Source organism: Lynx rufus, unplaced genomic scaffold, assembly GCF_022079265.1.
Source record: "Lynx rufus isolate CCGP_SWC_20201006 ecotype Redwood Valley unplaced genomic scaffold, mLynRuf1.p SCAF_16, whole genome shotgun sequence".
NCBI classification, from domain to species: Eukaryota; Metazoa; Chordata; class Mammalia; order Carnivora; family Felidae; genus Lynx; species Lynx rufus.
In genome coordinates, this window is record NW_025814830.1 from 45849770 (window position 1) to 45870923 (window position 21154).

Here is a 21154-nt window from a genome sequence, read left to right on the forward strand (position 1 = left end):
CCTTGCTGTGGCTGACTTGCCTGTGCACAAAGACCACATCTGATAGTATTTGGGGATCTAAGTTGCTCTAGGAGAGCATGAAAGAAAGGTTTCACAGACAAGTCCGAGGCAGGAACTGTGCACACACCCAAGGAAGGAGGTACAGTGGGAGAGGCATTTACATTCCTCGACTCCAAGGAACGGTCATCCAGGCATCCAGTCCCTCCTCCAGGCGGCATCCTGGAGGAGGGGGCAACCATGTGCCCCTTGCTTAGCACGGAGTGTGGTCCTGGCGCAGCGCTTAGACATGAGGGGTGCCTCTGCAGAGGCCTGTCCCAATAAGGCCCCGGGGGGTCTAGTGGGGCACCCCTTCCGCTGCAGAGGGCGGCTGGGCTGCTGCCCCGGGGCAGAGGCAAACTGAAGGGAGGCGGTGTGCCCACACCTGTGGCGTACTCCTGACACAAACTTTTGACACTGGGCGGGCCAGCCATCTCCCCGTGTTTCGTTCTGCCGTCCCCTCCCACTCACGGCTCTCCTTTCCAACACGCACCTTCCAACAGTGAGCTGGGACACCGAAGATGAGGCGAGGCAGTTTAGCCTCGCCCTCCCCGCCCCCATCCGGCCCTCCAGTCACCAGATGTAGGTGTGGTGACTGGCGGCTTGGCGGTGTGACCTCAGAGTTTCCTCTTCTGAAAAATGGGGATCTGCAGATGGCTGTCGAGGAAGCTGCCACCACTTGTCCTCCAGGCTCTCCTCCTCAGCTCGACGGGTTCAGCTCTCTCAAGACTTAGCGCTATTTGGGTCCCTTCTTCCCTGGAGACCTGCCGCCCAGTTCCTAATTAGAGCGCCGTGTTCCTCGGGAAATAGGTGAGCAGAACCGCAGAAGGAAGCTTGCTTTCTTCTTTGACCTCCTGCTGGTTGGGGGCAGTTTCTTCAGTAATGGCAAGGCACCAGAGGCCCTGGAAATCTGACCCACCCATCTGGGGCGAGAAGACAGAGACGGATGGCAGAGCAAGGTCAGGAATTAACTTTCAGGGATTCTCGGGACTCCGTGGACCAGCCAGGAAGTGTCCTTGGGCCCGTCTCCTTAGTCACTCATGTCACGGCCCGGGGGCCCTCAGCGCCCCTGCCCAGGTGCCTCTTGGCAGTGACTCAGTCTTTCCACTTCCCACACACGTTTTCCGTGACAATTCCCGACTCCCGGATAAAGCGAAATCATTTCCTTTGGGGTTGGGCAGAAGAGTTATCACTAAATGTGGATGTGAAGAGCTAGATAAAATACTGTACACTTGTTCTGAAACACTGTGGGCTATACATTATCTGCTGCAAAGCAGTTTTTTTTTAATAACAAAATTTTTTTTTTTTTTTTTTTTTTTTTTTGAGAGAGAGAAGGAGGGAGGGAGGGGAGTGGGAGGGGCAGAGAGAGAGGGAGACACAGATTCTGAAGCAGCCTCCAGGATCTGAGATGTCAGCACAGAGCACGACGCGGGACTCGAAACCACCAACTGTGAAATCATGACCTGAGCCAAAGTCGGACGCTTCACCGACTGGCCACCCACATGCCCCCCAAAAAGGAGATTTTTGATAGAACACGGTAACACCCTTGTCGGCCCTACCACCCAGCCTGGCCTCAGTGGGCTCACCAAGAAAGGCCAGGCATTCGCTGAGACAACTCCGAGGCCTTAGACAGCGAGGTAGGAACAGGCCGGGACGAGTGGCAACACTGGCTGGGAAGGTAGGTCCCACTAAGGGCACAGATGGGGCTCAGACAGGAGTACAGGCAACCAAGAGAAAGGCCCAAGGGTGGTCTCTGCCTGCCTCAAGCGCCCCCAGGAGCACCACCTCACCCCCTCCAGATTTCAACACCAGCTGAATCATGCAGGCCTGCTCATTAGTGGCTGGGCCATTTCCTCTGTGTGAGCACCCAAGTCCTCTGCTGGGTCCCTGGCTGGCAGCAGGGGCTCATTCAGGGCGCTGCAGATGGCCCGGCAGGGGTGAGAAGGCTCCTGTCTCTGGGGGCCTGGCTTACCCTTACGAGAAACAGCCATTCGTGCCCGTGCCCAAGCACCGGTCTCGCTGGCCAGTTCCTTCCCCTTGGAACTGATCCACAACAGTAAGTGAACATACGGGTCAGAGGAGTCTGGGAGAGGAGACAACATACAGTCTATAAATGGGTTTCCAAGTTGTTAAAACAAGCACAGGATCCTAGGAGGTGGAGAGCACCTCTTCCTAGACCAGGGGTCCCTGCCACTACATTCCTGGCCACTGTCAGATTTCAGGGTGGGGAACGGGGCTCCGGGAGCTGCCCATTCTGTCCTGGAAGAACCCGGACACTTCAGTCCTTTCTGACACACAGCTCAGTTCTAGCTCTGTGGCCCAATTAAAAAACCCAATTTATTATCAAAAACTCAAGTCCAAATAAAAACAGAATAGTGTGAAATATCTGATGTATTCGTCACCCAGGTCCAGCAATTATCAACACATGGCCCATCTCTTTCCATCTCTGAGCCCACCCACTCCTTAGTGACAATTTCAAAGACCAAACGGAGAAAAGCCTGTCGGTTTATTACAAACAACTGAGTGTTGCAGGTACCGCTGGTTTTCGGACCTATCACCTATTCCCAATTCCACCCCCCATCTTCCACGACAGGTTTTTCCAGCCTCCCCTACAGCCGGGGGCAGTCAGATGAGCCAGCCGTGGCCAGTGAGACATACATGAAAGGCTGCTGTGAAGCTGCTTTGAAAAGTCTCACTGTAGGATACATGTGTGTGCACATACACACATGTGCACGTGTACTAACCAGAGGAAGCCGCTTCATCAATATGATGAACTTATTCAACACAAGTGGCTTTTTTTTTTTAAGATTTTTTATTTTTATTTTTTTTAATTTTTTTTTTTTCAACGTTTATTCATTTTTGGGACAGAGAGAGACAGAGCATGAACGGGGGAGGGGCAGAGAGAGAGGGAGACACAGAATCGGAAACAGGCTCCAGGCTCTGAGCCATCAGCCCAGAGCCCGACGCGGGGCTCGAACTCACGGACCGCGAGATCGTGACCTGGCTGAAGTCGGACGCTTAACCGACTGCGCCACCCAGGCGCCCAGAGATTTTTTATTTTTATGTAATCTCTACACCCAACCTGGGGCTCAAATTTACAACCTTGAGATCAAGAGTTGCACACTCTACCAACTGAGCCAGCCGGACGCCCCAATACAGGCAGCTCTTAAAGAGGTTACATGCAGATCAAGAGGGAGACGGCTGAAGTCAAGGCAAATGAAACTATTTGAAATGTGAAAGTCAGGATGCACAAAGGCGGGAGGAAGGGCATCTGTTACCAGAATGGTGCAAATAGCTATGCATTCCCTGACAGGCTGCCAGATTCTGTCAAAAGGGGGTTAGGCTGGAGGGGCTTTTGATCTTTTTTACTGGCTGCTTGGGATTTTCCACGTGGCACAAGACACACGGTTGCAGGGTGTCAAGAAGGCTCCCGTGTGGCTTGGATAGTAAAGAGTGGGGTTCTCTTTGCTTCCTTTTGCTGTTTTGATATAAAAGAACCCAACTGCCTCTGCTTGCTGCAGCCTGCCTGGTCGACGGGGAGGGGCGGGGTGGGGCTCTGACAAGCACAGCACCTCCTGAAACCTGGTGGCTGGGGGTGGCCACTCGTGACGGGCCTGGTGTTGGCTTTGCCAGGCTGGCCACCAGGCTGCTTCTTGAGGGGCTCTCTAGAAGACACGTGGATGTGTAAAAAGTCACCGAGTACAGATTAGATGTGTGCGGTACATCTGCTGAGAGAACACTCGCTAGGTCAAGAGTTAGCTGAAAGGAACCAACCTTTCTGCAGCCGTAATTTCAATCCACGGCAGGCACAGCCGGAGAAGCCGGTGTGAGGGCTGGATCACGAGCACAAACTGAAGGGCAATGCACCGGCCGTGGCCACCACATCTGACTTCCCTCTCCACGCCCTGGGGCAAAGCAAGAACAGCAAACCCACCGGCACAAAGAACCCAGCGTGCTCTTGCCGCTACTGTCTTAATCTCTCGGAGGCTTCAAAGGTGTGAACATTTGCTAAAGAAGAAAGACCCTAACTTACAATGGGCTCAGCACCATTTATTCTGCAGGATTCCAGGTCGTTTTGCAAGCCAGACGAGGAGCTGGCTCATGTGTTGCTGACGCGGTGGTGTGGTGGCTGAGACAAAGAACCAAAGAACCGTTTGAGGGAGTAGTGCTGGAGGCCATCAGGACCCAGAAGGCGATGATGCCCACAAGATGCCCCACAACAGGATGTGCATCTCTGCCTCAGCTGTGGCTCCTGTAGGACCGGATGTCCATGCCCTAACCAAAGCGCTGGCTTGTCTTACCTTAAAGGACTTTCCTTCACTTCTGCATCCTGTGCAGGACCGTAACTGAGGCCTCACCTACTCTGATGCTGGCCCGAAGGGCTGTATTATCACGTTTAGAGTTTTTTAACCGAGTGGATATGAACAGACGATGGGTTCAAATGTAGCCAGTAAACTACCTTTCTGAGTGACAAGGTCCATGACCCCCATATGGTGTGGAGGATCAGGCCTTCGTTACCATGAGCTTCTGACCCCATATTTGAGGACTGGATGGGGGACCCCAGGTGTGTCATTAGCTCATCTCAACCCGATGAGGTACTGGTGTTACTCAAACCATGTATAGACCAGAAAACGAAGGCTCAGAAAGCCAAGCTGTGGTCAAAATCACATCTGTTAGATGTCCACGCAGGCACTGGCTCCCAGTCTTTGAAACCCTACCTTCCCCTAAACCTGTCCTTGTTACTCAGGATGCCCAGACCCCACCCCCATCCCCCGAAAAGCAAGTTGTGGGGTTTACTGCTTTATTACTATGAACTCTGGAATTTAAATTTCCTAAGGAGTATAAAAAAGAAAGTCTTTCAGAGTCTTCTTTGACAAACAAAAAAGGAATTATTGAGGTGGGAGCACATCTTAAACTGACCTGAACTCTAGGAAGAGGAAAAAGGCCAAAGGGGGAAAATCTCCCGAATTCAGCAGCAGCCTATGCTTATTTTCAGCCTGACTGTATACTGGTAAATAGGAACCCTGTTCAGGAGAGAGAAAGAGATCCGGAGAGAAGCTCCAGCGGAACAAGAACCAAACTGCCCAGGGACCCGGTGCTCCACCCACACAAGTGAGCCTCCCTCCCTCGGGCTCTGGGGCAGGGCCGACTTCAGAAAGGGCCCCAGAAATTCACACCCAGGCCGGTCAGCTCTGTTCCCCAGGGCTTTCCGTGTGGCCTTCACAGCGGAGTCAAGGGAAGGCCAGTGGGGCCCTCATCTTCGCCAGCCTCTTGTAGGACCAACTTTTATTTTTATTTTTGTAAGGACAAACTTTTAAAGGTAAAATGAATGAAACCATGTGAGGTCAAGATACAAAGACAGAAAGTTCAACGTAGAAAAAAGACCTTGCTGGGAAACAGGTGATGAGAAACACCGGAAACATTTCACAGACGCACAAGAAGCTCACATTGTAAACAGGATTAAGCTGCTACTGATTTCCCCCTATAACATCAGGGTTTCATTTTGCTCAGCCTGAGATCTCGCTCGATTTCAAACTGCCTGTGGTCCACTCGGTCTAGAAAAGCCTTCCGTTCGATGTACCTAGAAGAAAGTATAAAATGTTTGTCAGAAGAATCCTGTAGGAGAACAATGCCTCCCCCACACTGTCCCATCCCCCCAGGTGTGAACGGTCCACCTGGCCGGCAGGATCACCGGTTATAGTGCATACAAACAAATGACCAAGTGACCACCCGCAACTCTCTTAGGAACATCCAAGCCACAGGCATTTGGTCTAAACAAGGACGCTTCTGGTTCAGATGTCGTTGAAAGTAAAATGAAAAAGAGAAAGCAACAATTCATCCACGGCTTGGCTGCTGGGGCAGTTTTGTAACAAGGTTTTAGGGACAGAACACAGGCTTAGTTGAGCAAGGTTCAGTGGGTAGCTCTGTTACACATTAGCTAAGCCACACTGGTCAAGGACTGAAGATCTCGAAGCCTCATTCTTCTCAATGGCAAAACAGTGATGCCGTGTTTCCTGGTCTTAGTGGTGTGCTGGGTTGGTGGGGGAGAGAGAGCTATGCATCCTGCCTGTGTATAGTACAGCAAAATGGGAAAAAAGGCGCAGCTGAAAATGGAAGGAACAGGGTCTTCGTGGAAACTACTTCCTGGGGCTGCGGTGAAGCTCAAGAGGGCACCCAAAGCACTCACTTTATGGGATCCCACTGCCAGGGCACCTGGGTGGCTCAGGTGGTTGAGGGTCGGATTCTGGCTCAGGTCATGATCTCATGGTTTGTGAGTTCAAGCCTCTCATCTGGCTTGCTGCTGACAGTACAGAGCCCACTTCACATCCTCTGTCCCCCTGTGTTTCTGCCCATCCCTGCTCAGGCTCTCTCTCAAAAATAAAAATTAGTAATATAAACATTAAAAAAAAAAAAAGGGGGATTCCACTGACTTCAGCCCCTGACTTCAGCCCCCTCCTTCCTTCCCTGCTTATCTCTGGTGCCCTCTGCCCAAGTGGGTCCAGAAAGGCCTCCCTGAAGTGCCTCTAAGGGAAGGAGAGTGAGCGCAGCTGCCCACATACATACAGGCCAGGTTCGGCAGACACAGCTTCCCCACGTCTTCCCAGGCTGGCTGGGAAGGAGGTGCAAGGCAGAAGCCGGCAGCAGAGGAGGAGAGGCTGGCAGCTTAATGAGACACAGCTGCATTTTAATGCACCTTCGTGCCATAAAGTGGGTTGCGTCTCACCCGGGGGAGGGGGGGTTCTGTGCTGCTAATTAATCTACTGAGAGAGCAAAACTGTCATTGAAAGTGGGAGACATAATTGAATCTCTGCACTAATTTTTCTTTTGTTGCACTGTGTAAAATGTGCATCTGTCATTACAAGGTCATTGTGTTTAGGGTGAGAATGTTACCAGGTTCAGGAGCCCGTGTTCCTTTGCTGAGTTCAGGCCCTGCCTTCCCTCCTTCGGTCCATCCCATCTGCTTTCCAGCCTAAGGCTGTGGCCACCAGCCCGATGCCTTACTGCAGAGACGGAGGTGGCTCTGAGTTTAAACCCTGACTCTGCCACTTGCTGTGTGACTCTGGGGAAACCACATAACTTTGCCAATTGTTTCCTAATCTGCCAAGAAAAGAAAGAAAAATGGATAATCATTTCTACTCTGAAGGGCTGCTGTGTGGACTGAACGAAACAGTGTACACGTAACACCTAGCAGAGCAGGTGCTCAATAAAATGGCAGCTAATGTTGTCACCATCATTTTGGGAGGCCGGCTTCTGCCAGGGTCTCGAGGACAAAGGATCCAAGAGGTGCAGTCAGCTCTCTTGATGGGTATTATCAGCGACTAGTAACTACCCACCTGGTCAGGGATCAGGAACTAAGCTGCTGTGTCTAAACCACCAACCAGAGGCCAGAATGGCTGGAAACAGCAGCAGATCCTGCTCTTGGGTTTGATATAAGTCCTCAGGGTCAGGCCACCAGATTTAGTGAGTGAAATACAGGATGCCTGGTTAAATGTGAATTTCAGATTCCCTGACAGACAGGAAAGCCACAGACACCGTGGATCCCCTTTTGATAAAAGGGAGAAGACAGGGCAGACTGGTAGGGAAGCAGACATGCGACAGAACGAGCTCACCTGCCATCTATCACCAAGGGGCCCGTGACTCTCCAGAGGGGTCAGCTAACCAGTATCGACTAAAGGGCTCTGCCACACTACAGCCATCATCACCCCTCACCTTACTCCACCCGCCCTGGGTTAAGATCGAGATGGGAATCAGTGTTTTGACAGCTCTAACTAAATGACCCTTGAAGTTCAGCAAAAAAAGGGGGTGAACCATAGTCAGAGAGGAATTTAGGGCATGTTGCAAGAGAGCCATCACCCGGTGCTACCTGTCAGAGAGTGCCTGGAGGCAAGGAAGGGGAAGTACCTGGCTTTGCGCATTTGTGGTCTTCTAGATTTTCCTTTAAAGAGGAAGTAATACTTAAATTAGGATGCTCACTGAGCACGAATGATGGCCTTGCCTTCCCAGAAGCTGTGCTAGGTCCAGCTGACCTTGACACAATCGAGTGAAGCCAAGCTGGGTGCTGTACAGGCAGTCGCAGGCAGAGTTCAGGTTTAGGGAAGGATTCAGGCAGCCAAGAGGGGCACATGTGCAGAACACAACTGAATTCTCAAGGGCAACTCAGACAAAAGTCATCAAGGCAGGCCTGGCAACTTTATTTCCCCATTCACAGCCATCGGCAGCTGCTAACAGGATCCAGCCGAGAGCCGGCCAGGAACAAAACTTCTACTGGACATGGACTCCCCCCACCTGCCAAAAGACAGGAAAGGTGCAGAGGGTAAGAGCAGCTCTGATATTTACTATGTATGTTTGACTTTGGGCAAGACGCTTAAATTCTGTGCCGTATTTTTCTTCTCTGTAAAGCAGGAATAAAAATGACAATACCCCTGACAAAGCAGTGAGCCTGTGAGAAGTGCTTTGTAAACAATAAAACAAAAACAGCTGAGCACTGAGGGGTTCTTGCTTCCCACTTCTTTAAAAAAAATCGTTATCTTTAACGTTTTATTTATTTTTGAGAGAGAGAGAGAGACAGAGTATGAGCGGGGGGGAGGCAGAGAGAGCAGGAGACAGAATCCACGAAGCAGGCTCCAGGCTCTGAGCTGTCAGCACAGAGCCCTACATAGGGCTCGAACCCGTGAACCACGGGATCATGACCTGAGCCAAAGTCAGACGCTTAACCGACTAAGCCACCCAGGCGCCCCTCTTGCTTCCCACTTCTGACTTAACTGTATCATTACAAAGCCTCAAAACCTGGGACAGCTGGAATAGGAACTAAGAGACCAAGAGCAAGGGGTTGGGGGGAAGGCCACCTCCCCCAAGGTGGTCCAGGTAGATGGCCTATTTAAATGGAGCCTCAGGAAATTTCAGGCACCTTAAGCAGGTTACAGTCTCAGAACAGAACCACCAGCTGACAAGTGCAATGGCACTTTTCTGGCCTGTGCCCAGCACTCCTGGGGGACCCAGCCTGACTGGGCCTAGTCCACTGGGAAGCCAGGGGTGGGGCGGGGCCATCATCCCTTCCTGCTACTATTGCTCTATGTGGCCCATTTAAGAGGAAGCAGCTCCTTACTTTCATTAATAAAACATGCTAATAGCATCAAACCCTAAGGGATTTTCTAGCTTTTCCTTTCAGAACCAGGTTAGATACAACAGGCTCTGACATCTTTTTGATCTTTCAACCCAAATTACTCTTCTGGTACCAGCTGTTTGAGGTCCAGGCCAGCAAGGAGGGAAGGAAAAATGGCAGAAGGTAAGAGAAGGGTAGAAAGTGCTTCTAGGGAATATGTTGGTACCTACTCACTCCTTAGGTACCCACGCTGCAAAGGAAGGATGGCCCTCCACCCGCCCCAGAAATCAGAGGCCTTTGAGGGAGGGACGGCCCACTGGGCGGACTGTCCCGGTCTTCCGCCAGTGAGAGGCCTCCTACCCACCAGTCAGGGAAAGAGCACAGGGAGGTGCCAGGACAGGTGAAGCAGGTACACGACCAAGGCCATTTCCAGCCCCGTTACTGCTCTGTTCCAAGAGCGCCAGCGTTCAGTTCCCCAAGCAAGCATGCCGTGCGGCACAAACACGACAGGAAACGCGGGTCAGCTCAGGTCCCAACAGCAGGAGGCGGCGGCAGTGGAGGCAGGCTGAAGATAAAGCCCCATGGTGGACGTAATAAGATATGCCCTTTTCTGCCGGAGAAATGCAACTAAAGAAGCAACCTGCCCAGGGCCGCCAAGCCTGCGTGCCCCCACCTCGCGCCACAGGGTGGAGGAGTGTGTGAGGCCCAGAGTGAAAGAATGGCCACATTTTAATGAAATATCTCCACTGCTTTCCTCCCATCTCACCAGGCTGTACTGGTTCTGAAAGACGGACTCCTGGGGGTCCTAGAGGTAGAATGCAGAAAAAATGATTTTCCCTGGGCTCTCCTTCCTGTCTCTCCACATCACAAATGTACCTGGTTTCCAATCATCGAACCCCCGACCTTCAGTTTGATTGCCAGCAGCAGCCAAGCCCAATGGGCCTGTTCTCATTCACTCTGTACGGATCCCTGCCCCAGGCCTGCCGGCCTCTGCCTCAGCTGACCATGAACACCGTGGGGAACCCGTGTGATCGGGTTACAAGGCTGGCCCGGGAGTCCAGGGCTCAGAGCAAGAGCAGCGACTCTTTACTGTGCAGGTGACTGATCATCTTGGGTATAGGCATTTTAACCAACTGTGCGGCCTGGAAATGATGTCTGGGTGGAGACATCATTCTGATGTATCATGCCCTTCTTTTCCAGGTGGCTAATTCTAATTCCAAAACAAAGCCATGCTGTCTGGCGGCCGGCGGATGGGCATTTAGACAGCGAAATGGCTCAGCACCTGCCCTGGGCTAGATTCTCTTCTAGATGCTGGTGACGGGGTGGTGAACCTGACCCTGCTGTTGGAGGCTCACTGTATATGGAATGACACGACAACATACTCAAACACGGTGATGTGACTGATGGTTCCCGGGGGGGGAGTCTACTCTAGAGAGTGGCACTCGAGTGACAAGTAAGAGCCATCGTGGAGGAGGACCCGGAGGAGCCCTACAGAGGCTGGGCTGTCATGGGCAGGGGAGAGGGGATATGAGGTGGGCAAGGGAAAGCTCACGAAGGGCCTACAATGCCAGGGTAAGCTGAACCCTGACTGCAAGTGCTACTGGAGGGCTTCCAGCAGGGAAGAGAGGAAAAATGGCTCATACACAAAAACCCTTTTAGCTGCTATTGGGGAGAAAGGAGGGAAGGGTACAGACAGAGAAACAGGACAGCCCAGCAGACATCTGTGGCTTATGCTGGAATAGGGGCAGTGGGGCCGGATAAAGCGACGGACTGATGTATTTTACGAGACAATGGTCTACTGGACTTTCAGGAAGTGAGCAGAAAGAGGAAATCAAGGATGACTCCTAGGTTTTTCTTTTAACGGGTGGATCGATGGTGATGGTGCCATTTTCTGAGAAGTCTGAGGAAGGAGTCTACGGAAGGAAGGCAAGTATTCGGTCTTGGGTGTTAAATCTGATGTGTGTCTTGCACACGCAAACGGAGATGTCAACCCGACAGGTGATACGGGAGTCTGGAGCTCGGCGGAATGGTCAGGCAGAGGAGAGCTTTTCTGGGAGCCGTCGGCAGACAGTGGTACCTAAGCTGTGGAGCTAGTGAGCTCTCCTGGGAGAGGTGGGGTATGGGGCGAATGTGAGGACAGACGGCTGCCCGGCTCAGCCCTGGAACTTCCCAGGTTTAAAAGCCCAGAGAAGGAAGAGGCTAGCCAGGGAGACTGGGAGGAGATGCCACCGAGCTGTATCTGCCACCTCTGTGGAAAGCATTCCCGAAAGCTGGGCAGGGATACACCAGGAGGGAATTTGAAGGAGTAAGGCCCCTGATGGGGTGTGGTCAGTAATGGCAGATGGGAGAAAGAAGAGTGAGCAGAGGACTCACTATATTTATAAACACCCCAGACATCTCCCCTTCAACTCGAGAGGTACACTGAAGAGTTTCTACTTTACAGGTGAAGAAATGGGCTAAAGCACATAGCAGGCTGGTAGTAGCGTGAGGATTTGAATTCAATTTCAATTCAGTTTTACCGTAAAATGTAAAACACACACTAAAGTGTACGAAACGGGCAAGGCAAACGAATCATCATCGAGCGAGCCCTCACGTGGCCATCGCCAGGTCAAGACTCGGAATGCTGGTGGCCTGGAGGAGGCCCCTGCGTCACTCGTCCACCAGCGCCAGCCCAGCCAGGTGCGAGCTTGCTTGCCTTTGAAGTTTCTGTTCCCTCGACATTATGGTCTAGTTGTGCCTAATTCTGAACTTGACAGAAGTAGACTTATAGTGTGAATTCTTTGGCGACTTGCTTCTTTCACACAATGACTTAGTGGACAGCACTGCTTTTGCCTGTTTTTGACCTTTATATAAATGGGATCAAACTGCATGAACTTCTCTGCAATATTACGTTGCTGAAATTTATCCATGTTCATTCCAATTACTAAAGAGTACCCCAGTGTGAGAACTGCTAAAAAAAAAAAACCTCAGGCCCAAAATGGTGTCACTTAGGTTAAGGCCCCAGGTCAGTAAACCCAGACTTAATACCTAACCTAACTGCAGTTTCAACCCCCTAGGAATGTAACCTTTAACCGGTCAGTCAGGAATTTTCTGGTCAGCACCAATAAGGTAATCTGTCACATGGGCCTTCTTTATCTGCCAAAGAAAGATGAGGTACTCCACCTATTAGAACCGTTTTGTCATCAAATGGAGGTGACCTCACCTGAAATAATCCTTTTTTGCTTATGACTTCCTTGTCCTGCTTTTAAAAACCCTTTCCTTTCTGTAGCCCTCTACGTGGTAGACGGGAGGCTGCCCAATTCACGAGCCGTTTAATAAAGCCAATTCGACCTTCATACTTTGTCTACTGCATTATTGACAGATACCTGAGTTGCCTCCAGTTTGGGGATATTATGAAAGGTACTATCACTGCCATCTTCACACCTGTCTTTGGGGAACACACAACTGAATTTCTGCTGGGAACACGGCTGGTGTGGGGCTGCTGAGTTGCGAGAAGTGACCACGCTTTGGTGGTTAATGCCAAGAGGGACATTCAAACATGAGCTGTCGAATCTCCCAGATGCACTGATGTTTTCATCGTTACGAGGAGACCTCCTCTTTGTTTCTAGAAATGCTCCTGTCTTAAAGTCTATTTTGTCTAATATCAGTACAGCTCCATCAGCTTTCTTCTGGTTAGTGGCTACTTGATTTATCTTGTCTCCCATCTTTTTATTCTCACCAATTCTGCATCCCGCTGTTCTGATGTGTCTCTTTTAACCAGTAAATTAGTTGTTTTTTATCTTCTAATTCAATGTGTCAATCCCTGTCTCTTCACTGGAGCGTTTAGTTTACTGACATTTAATGAAATGTCAATGGAAGTAGCAGACACACATGTTAAAACAGACCTGGTCCTGTGCCTGCAGTTTCTCAAGGTACCTTGTTTCCTTACATGCATATTTTAAGATGGCAAAATTGCCTTTAAATAATTGGACAGTAATAACCCAAAATTGACCAAGCTAGCTTCACATTCTATCAAATCTTTTTAAGGGGGAAGACGTGTTAGCATGTACTGAACTGGAGTTACTATCAAAATATAAAAAGCATGACATAAGCTTTTAATCTCAATCCAATCTTATTTTAATCAAGAATGCAGAACAGAAATATTTTTATCACCAGTTATGATCTGAATTCTTGTATGAGATCAATTTAAATCTGGTACTTGTAAAAAGGTCACAGTCTTCTAAATATATATGGCAGAGGCCAATCATAGGTGCCTCGTTTGAGATGTTATCAAATAGGACTTTTCCCCTTCTTGGTTTCAGCAAAGATCACCCTTATTCCAGGGATATACCTCTTGGGATTCTGCACACATTCCCTCAGAGATTCCCTCCCCTTGAGTCCTTGCTGTTGCTGGCACCTGTGAAGGAGAATTGGGGACTTGAGCTGCCTCTGCCCAAGCACACCTACAGGTATGGTTCTTATGCTCCTTCCCTTTTCAGGAGAAATCTTTCCCTTCTCGACATTCCCTGTTTTGAAGTTGGCTCTCTAGTTTCGTGTGTGCTGGAAAGGCTCACCCAGCAGCTGGCTATCTTGCCCTCATCTCTAGAATTTTGATGTTATGGTCTCGTGATTCTCAACCCTGGCTGTGTATCAGAAGCACCTGAGGACTGAGTTAAAGATACAGATACCTGTGACTCCTGATTCAGCAGCTCTGTATGGGGGTGGTGGCCTTGTCACCTCAACTCTGGAAACCACCCCCAGAGGATCCTCACGCTTAACCAAGGTGAGAGCCTGGAGCTACAGCATGTTCCCTGGACTAGGGGTTGAGCCCCTTTACTACAACTACAAGAGCTAGGAAAGGCAGGTGAGGGGAGGTGTGGGGGTGGGCACTAGAGAGGGAAGGTGAGAACAGCCAGAGGCAGGGCAAAGAAGTCATCAGATCTGCACCGGAAAAACAGAATCAGATCAGCAGAATCAAATGGGGCAGGGGGGTGGGGAGGATCTCAGACAAGGAGGGAAAGCAGAGCACCTAAGAGCTGCATGCTATTAGTAGTTCCCTAACCCAGTTACGTGATTTTCCATTGCCTGAAAAGTCCTCATTGGGCAGATGTCCTTTTAATCTTGTTTTCTCTTCCAGTCTACATTTTATTAACTCTCCCTTATCTTCAACAGCACCACTCCTTACTTTTATAAGACCTCTATTAACTTCAGCAGAACGAACATTGTCCCACCCATACAATCAATATTCAGAGGAGGAATAAAGTTGCACACACTGGCAGATCCCTTGCTGCCTTAGATCAGAAGGCAAATGTGGAGAAGAGGAAAGATCTGTGAGTTACCAGAGCTAAAAAGGCGGGGAGGTCTGGGGCAAGGTCAGAGGCCTTCTCTAGATAACACAGATTCCTGCCCGTGCTGTATTCTGGGCCTTCCCCTTGGGGCGCTTGGGTGGCTCAGTCAGCTGGGTGTCTGACTTCAGCTCAGGTTATGACCTCACGGTTGGTGAGTTCGAGCCCCAAGTCAGGCTCTGCACTGACAACTGACAGCTCAGAGCCTGGAGCCCGCTTTGGATTCTGTGTCTCCCTCCCTCTCTTTCTCTACCATCCCCTGCTTGTGCTCGCTCTCACTTTCTCTCTCTCTCTCTCTCTCAAAAATAAATAAATAAACGTATCCTGGGCCTTCCCCAGGAGGCTTCGGCACTTCTGCCTCTGTCCTGGGGCATTCCATCTTTGACAGACTGACTTTTAGAAACCTGATGGTTAAATGAGCTCATGAAGTCACTTAACAAAAAAAGTTTTGAACATACCGATCAGCTTCCAGGTTCATTCAAATAATCTTGAGGCCTGATTTAGAAATGTGACCCCCTCCCAATAACCTGTCCTTATTATAACTTAACTTACAAATAACCTGAATGACTACCGCTTAATGCATCCTTTTACGTGACAGGGGCTCTGCAAAGGGTTTTATGTACTTCATGTGTGTGATATGTATGTTATACATGTGTTACATGTGTTATCTCATGAGATCCTCACAGTCACCCTGAGTGTGGTATCATGACCCCAATTAACAGGCAAAGGAGCTGAGCCTCAGAAACGCCCAGTATGCTGCAGGGAGAGCCCTTCCTGATGAGGGGGGTGGTGAGGACCCAGAGCTGTCTGACAGCCACATAACACTTCCTTTCACTGTTAGGGGGGCAGGGAGTGATGACCTTGAGCCATGGACCCTGTTCTGTAGTAACTCTGTTTTTTACTTCTTCTGAGATTCCTAAGTGTTCACCAAACACCATCTTTTTTGATAATTCGTCAATACAGAGCCAACGGATGCCCTCTCCGTATTCCACGGTGAAGAAGAGGGTGCAAGTGACAGCCTGGGTGCTGTGTGAGGGCCGGTGTGTCGTACAGGTTGAAGCCCCAGCCTGGGCCATAGTGACACGGGCAAAACCAATCCCGCGATAAGGCAACGACATCCGGGCACTCTGTTGCCTCAGCTCCTGAAGCACTGGGCTAGTCTGGCTTCTCAGAAGGCCAAACCATTCCAATCAGGCCAAGGCTGACACGGCCAGCCAGATCTGACCATGTGACCAAACCAGGGGACTTAGAATTCACGGGAGCAGTCATTCAGGGAGCTTGGCTGGGCAGCTGGGCCGGTGTGACTGGCCCCCAGAGGAGGGCTGCTCTCGTGTCCCCTCCCCCGCTGCCCCTCAGTGTGCTGCTCACCCAGAGGGTCTGCTCCGCATTAGAACAGAGCCTCACCGACAAGCCAAAGTGCTCACATTTTTTGTTTCACTACGAAAAGTGCCTGCCTGCTTACACTAGGCAGCCTGGCTATAATGAATTATTTCCGAGTGTTCAGGATTTTCAGAGGAACGGAATCTACTACTCCTTACCCTTCCTTCCCTCGATTATGGATGGCTAGTTCTTCACCAATGCCCTCCTCCTCCTTGAAGCTCTCCCAGTCCAACTTGGACTTCTCTAGGGTGCTCATCTTCTGCTTCTTAGCTCCAATTTTCCCCAAAAGGCTGGTCATGCCACTTGATCTTTTTAACCTAGGGAAAGCGAAAAAATGAAATGTGTAAACATGTAAGAACAATCATTTCTTGATTCATGGTTTTTCTGATTGTTGCAGGGCTCCCTAGATTTGAGCTTTTTATCTTAATGGAAACCTTTTTTTTTGTATTTAGAGTACTTCCTATCTGGTGTAGAGAACACTTTAAGTAGACCAGAATTCGAATGCACTTTTCCTGCTGAACATCTCTGATGGCTCTAAGGACCTAGGACTAGGAAATCCTAAAGACCTCTGTTTGCTCTGTAGGACAGGTCTCTACTTGCAGAGAGGGAGACGCGCCGCATGATTCAGACACGGCTCTAGAGTCACATGCCTCTGTAGATATTCTGGCTCGGTGTGACCTGAGCCTACTTAACCGCATCTGCCCTGGTTTCCTATAACCTACCAGGTGAATAGTTAGTTATTCACAGGGCTGTAGTGTATCTTAGAGGTAAAGTGCTTTAACATAGCACTGGGCACAGAGTAAAGGTGTAACAAATGTCAGCCACCCTGAGTCAGTGTCATCATTTGTGCCCTAAAGCCCCAGGGAACTCCTTTAAGAGAAAGAGAAACAGATCCCAACACTGATGAGCAGAAGTCACAGTATCTTAACAAGACTCTAAGGTCAGTTTCCTTTCGACTCCTGTGAGTCAGGACCCTGGATTTTCCCAGGAGGTGGAGAACATTCCTCACCCTGAAAGGAGGGAGTATACAGCCTGTGTTCTACTTGCTGGTGACACGATCATGGACTGTGGGAGAAACCCCATACGCCCAAGTTCAAGTCTTGGCAGGTCACATGTCTCCAGTCACTGTTAAATGTAGAAGATAAAATAAGGAAAACAGAATGCAGCTAGTTAGTAAGAAGGTGGTATCAGGGCAAAGAACTATGGAAGGAACATGGCCTTTGGTCAAAACACGTTGTATACGACCACACAGGAAACTGAAAGTTACTTTCTGCTTTACTGGGATATGTAGGAGAGTCAAACATGTACAACTTGTATGAGCTAACATCATAAGTCCTACTGATAACATCAGCAGTCATACCTTTCACTTGCCTAGAATGCTAATTCTCCAAGTGCTTCCCTTGCCATTTTCTCATTGTACTCTTACTATGGCCCGTGAAAGAGGACCACTGCATCTCCGAATTGGGGGAGGAACACTCGAGAGGATCTGGTGTCATGCTAACCCTTCTGAAACCCACCTCCCTGCAGCACAGGGCCAGTGAAGGATGGCCTGTTCCTGCCTCAGAGCGAGCAGACAGGCTGGTGTCCACACCGAACACAAGACTCCGGGGGCCAAACCATGACCCTCCACACCCTCATCCTATTCATGCTGGTCAGGAGGATGTTAGCTCCCCTGTTGTGGTCACATCCCACCACACGATGTTAGCTTAAGATGGACGCAGGACAGGCCAGACAGGCATCCTCGTCCTCATTTTGAATTGGACACATAAAGTTCAGAGAGGCTAAATGACACAACAAAGGTCAAGCCAATAGAACATGCAGAGCCAGGACAAAGCAAGGTCTTTCTGACTCCCAGTGCGGTGCCCTGTGCGGTCTCACGTCTAAGCTGAGAATCTACTTGAGATATTTTTTGACAGCTATTTTACTTCCCAGTTTGCTTAAAAATTTTCCAAACAGCTCTCTGTGATTTTCACTTCACATCTTCTAAAAATTCTTTTCCACATAAGTCACTTCCTACAACAATCTCTCATCAAAGCACGCGCGCACACGCACGCACCCAGGCTGTATTTTTACCAGGAGCAGAGCATGAGTGAGGGTACAGAAACTGAGTACGTCCCCCATCTTTCCCCTCCTCCCTGGCCTCACTGCCACCGCCCTGGTTCTTACTATTTTATCATCTCTTCTGGAGCACTCTGCAGTCTCTTCTCTGGTCTCCCTGACCTGTTTTGTCCCAGCCCACTCACCTGTTCCACCCTGGCCTCTAGTCCACGTGCCATCATTAGGGGGAATTCTCTGAAACACAAGGCTTATCATGTCTTTCTGCTTAAATGTCCCTTCCCTGACCCCTCATTGCTCTTAAAATAAAGAATACATTTGTTCCTAACTTGCAAAGTTCTTCCTCATCTTCCCTCACCACATCTACCCTTGTAAGCTAAGGTCCAACCATACAGTCCTGAACCTAGAGTTCATCTCCCATTTATCTGGTCTTGTCTCAGCTTAGGGGTGACTCCTCCAGGAAGCCTTCTCCGACCCTTTGCCAATCTCTGGATGAGATGCCTCCTGGTGGTGTGTCTAGGGCACCCATTCGAGCACCAATCCTTCCCGTAGCAGATGCTTGAGAACTCTGATTCTAGCTGCCGCCACACTGGGCACTTCTGAGCAGGCTCAGAATCACTGCTGACAACATCTACCAAAAGCATGCACCTCGAGGCTTTCCTTTTCTGGCTGCAGGGCCTCCTCTGATCCTGCCTACATGTTGGAAGCACTGCCTGGCCGCGTGGTGGAGGTCATACCACTGGGGCCACCCTGATGGCCCCAGATGGCTACGGCTACAAGGCGCAGACTCCTGTCCTCACACAGGCAATTCCAGGAGGTCATCTGAATGCTCCTAGAAGTCCTGGTGGCAAGGAGCCCTTGCAGCCCTGGAAACACACTCTCATACTGGCTTTCCCTCCTGCCCCATCCCCTCCCTCTACCTCCTCACTCCTGCTGCCCGAAGACGGCTTCCCAAAGAAGGACCTACACTAACGGACTTAGCCGAGGCCCTGCTTTGAGGGGAACCTAACTGCTTAGGTGCAACACTGCTTTCCTCGTGCGTGCTCTGTCTCTCTGAGGGTACTTAAGCTCCGGGTCCCCAAATCTCTCTATGGCACATGGATTGGGTGTTACAAACAGCAGGCACTCAATCAACGTCACCCGGATCACAAAAACAATTGGAGGGAGGGAATCAGCTCTTTTTTTTTTTTTTTTTCTTTTTCAACGTTTATTTTATTTTTGGGACAGAGAGAGACAGAGCATGAATGGGGGAGGGGCAGAGAGAGAGGGAGACACAGAATCGGAAACAGGCTCCAGGCTCTGAGCCATCAGCCCAGAGCCCGACGCGGGGCTCGAACTCACGGACCACGAGATCGTGACCTGGCTGAAGTCGGACGCTTAACCGACTGCGCCACCCAGGCGCCCCAAGGGAATCAGCTCTTTACAGAATAAAGGGTGTTCAGAATATTTTTAAATTGGGGATTCTGAGGGAAGCGATTTCTTTTTTTTTTTTTAATTTTTTTTTAATGTTTATTTATTTTTGAGACAGAGAGAGACAGAGCATGAATGGGGGAGGGTCGGAGAGAGGGAGACACAGAATCGGAAACAGGCTCCAGGCTCTGAGCCGTCAGCCCAGAGCCTGATGCGGGGCTTGAACTCACGGACCGCGAGATCGTGACCTGAGCCGAAGGCGGCCACTTAACTGACTGAGCCACCCAGGCACCCCGAGGGGAGTGATTTCTACTTGCCTTCATTCATCATTCAGCTCATGACAACCTGGTCCCTCCACCCGAGCGGCACCATAAGCTCTGTACAGCATCTCCCACCCTCAGCTGCAGTTCTGATGGTAGTCCCAAATTATACCATCTTTCTGACAATCACTTTGAGAAGTCTGAGAAAATGATCTTTTGCAGCATTAACAGTGAAGAGAGTTCCAGAAAAGTAAAAAGCCATAATCCCCCTTTGCCTTGCTCACCACTAAACACCAGCGAAATGTCACCTGTGCCTAATATGCTTTAAGGGAAAGCTTCCAGGTCTGTCTTCACTGGATCATGAATGTGGTTTGTGACTTCCTAATCTGATAAGTCTCGAAAGCAAAATTACCTGTCTTGTATTTGAGGCTACATCAAAGTGAATGACACATTTATGGCAGCAGCCAAAACATGCGAGGCTTATCACGACTGAGAGACCTTTTTCTTCTGGAATCTGGGGCGTGGGGTCCCTACAGGCGTTGGAGCACTCATATGCCCCACCACTCGACACGGGGCTGCAGTGGCACAAGCCTGGCATCGCTCCATCACAGCTTTCAGGAGGGCACATGTACCATGACCTCGGCCCTAGCTCTGCTGTTAAGGTTCATCAACCAGGCTTTCAGGAGGGCAGAGGCAGGCAAGAAAGCCTCAGCTTCTGGTCAAGGGCGGCTGGCTCTCTTGGCCAGGAAAGAGTGCCGCAGAGAGTACCGCAGTGGTCCCGAGAGGGGCGGCTCGCCAGGAGGCGTCTATTAGCACTGCCCTCCCACAGACCTCTGGCAGCTGTGGGAAGGGGGAGGTCAGAATTCCCTCAGAGACCCCTCTGCTGTCAGCAGGAACCAGTGCAGTTTCAGGCACCAGATCAACAGAGCCACCGATTTCTCTTTGTACTGGATCCTAAGTCATAAGGGCAAGGTACTACCAGAGGGTCGCCTTTGACAGACCACCTGTTTCCCCAGCCATGGATTTTCGGATCTTGATTCTAAACTGTGGTGAGCTGTGTCACCGAAGACCACGGTATTTCATTCAAGAGACTCCTCATCCACCTGTTGCAAGGCCAAGTCCAAAGAAACGCACCATTCACTTGCTCATTCTCAGACATGTCCGGTATGTGGCTACCAAGATGTTTCCAATGTAACAATGGCCTTTCAACCCCCTCCTCCTGAACGCCACTGTCCTCTACTGACCTAACTACCGTAAGTTCGATGTGAAGACTAATCCTGTCCAAGCGCATGGCCTCGGCTCCCCTCTCCTCCAAAGCAGCAGGCTTCTGCGCCGAAAGAGCGCCTGGCTGAGTGCAGCGGGCTTGCTGGTGAAAGCAGCTCCTACCAAGCTTTTTTCTCTCGTGTATTCGAGCTCGTTATCCCTCAATAAGCAATTCTCTTCTGTTCCCTTTCCACTGCACCCAGCCCAACGACCCATGCCAACACCAGACACCCACGAAGACCTCGCACACACAGATTCAGAACCTCCAAAAAAGTAAAAGGGGCAAAAAAAGGCAAAATGACAGTCATCTTTTTCCTTTCTCA

The 21154-nt window shown here is 50.2% G+C and overlaps 1 protein-coding gene across 1 annotated transcript in view; it reads right to left on the reverse strand.

The window, feature by feature from the left end:
- Positions 1-5310: 5310 nt before the first annotated feature.
- The window catches only part of CFDP1 (craniofacial development protein 1), a 120747-nt gene continuing 104903 nt past the window's right edge, over positions 5311-21154 (reverse strand). Inside the window, exons 6-7 of the mRNA XM_047078781.1 lie at positions 16002-16160; positions 5311-5617 (exon numbers count right to left, since the gene is read on the reverse strand). Of these exons, the coding sequence (XP_046934737.1) occupies positions 5527-5617; positions 16002-16160 (250 nt within the window). The 3' untranslated portion in view covers positions 5311-5526. The remainder of the gene's footprint in view (positions 5618-16001; positions 16161-21154) is intronic.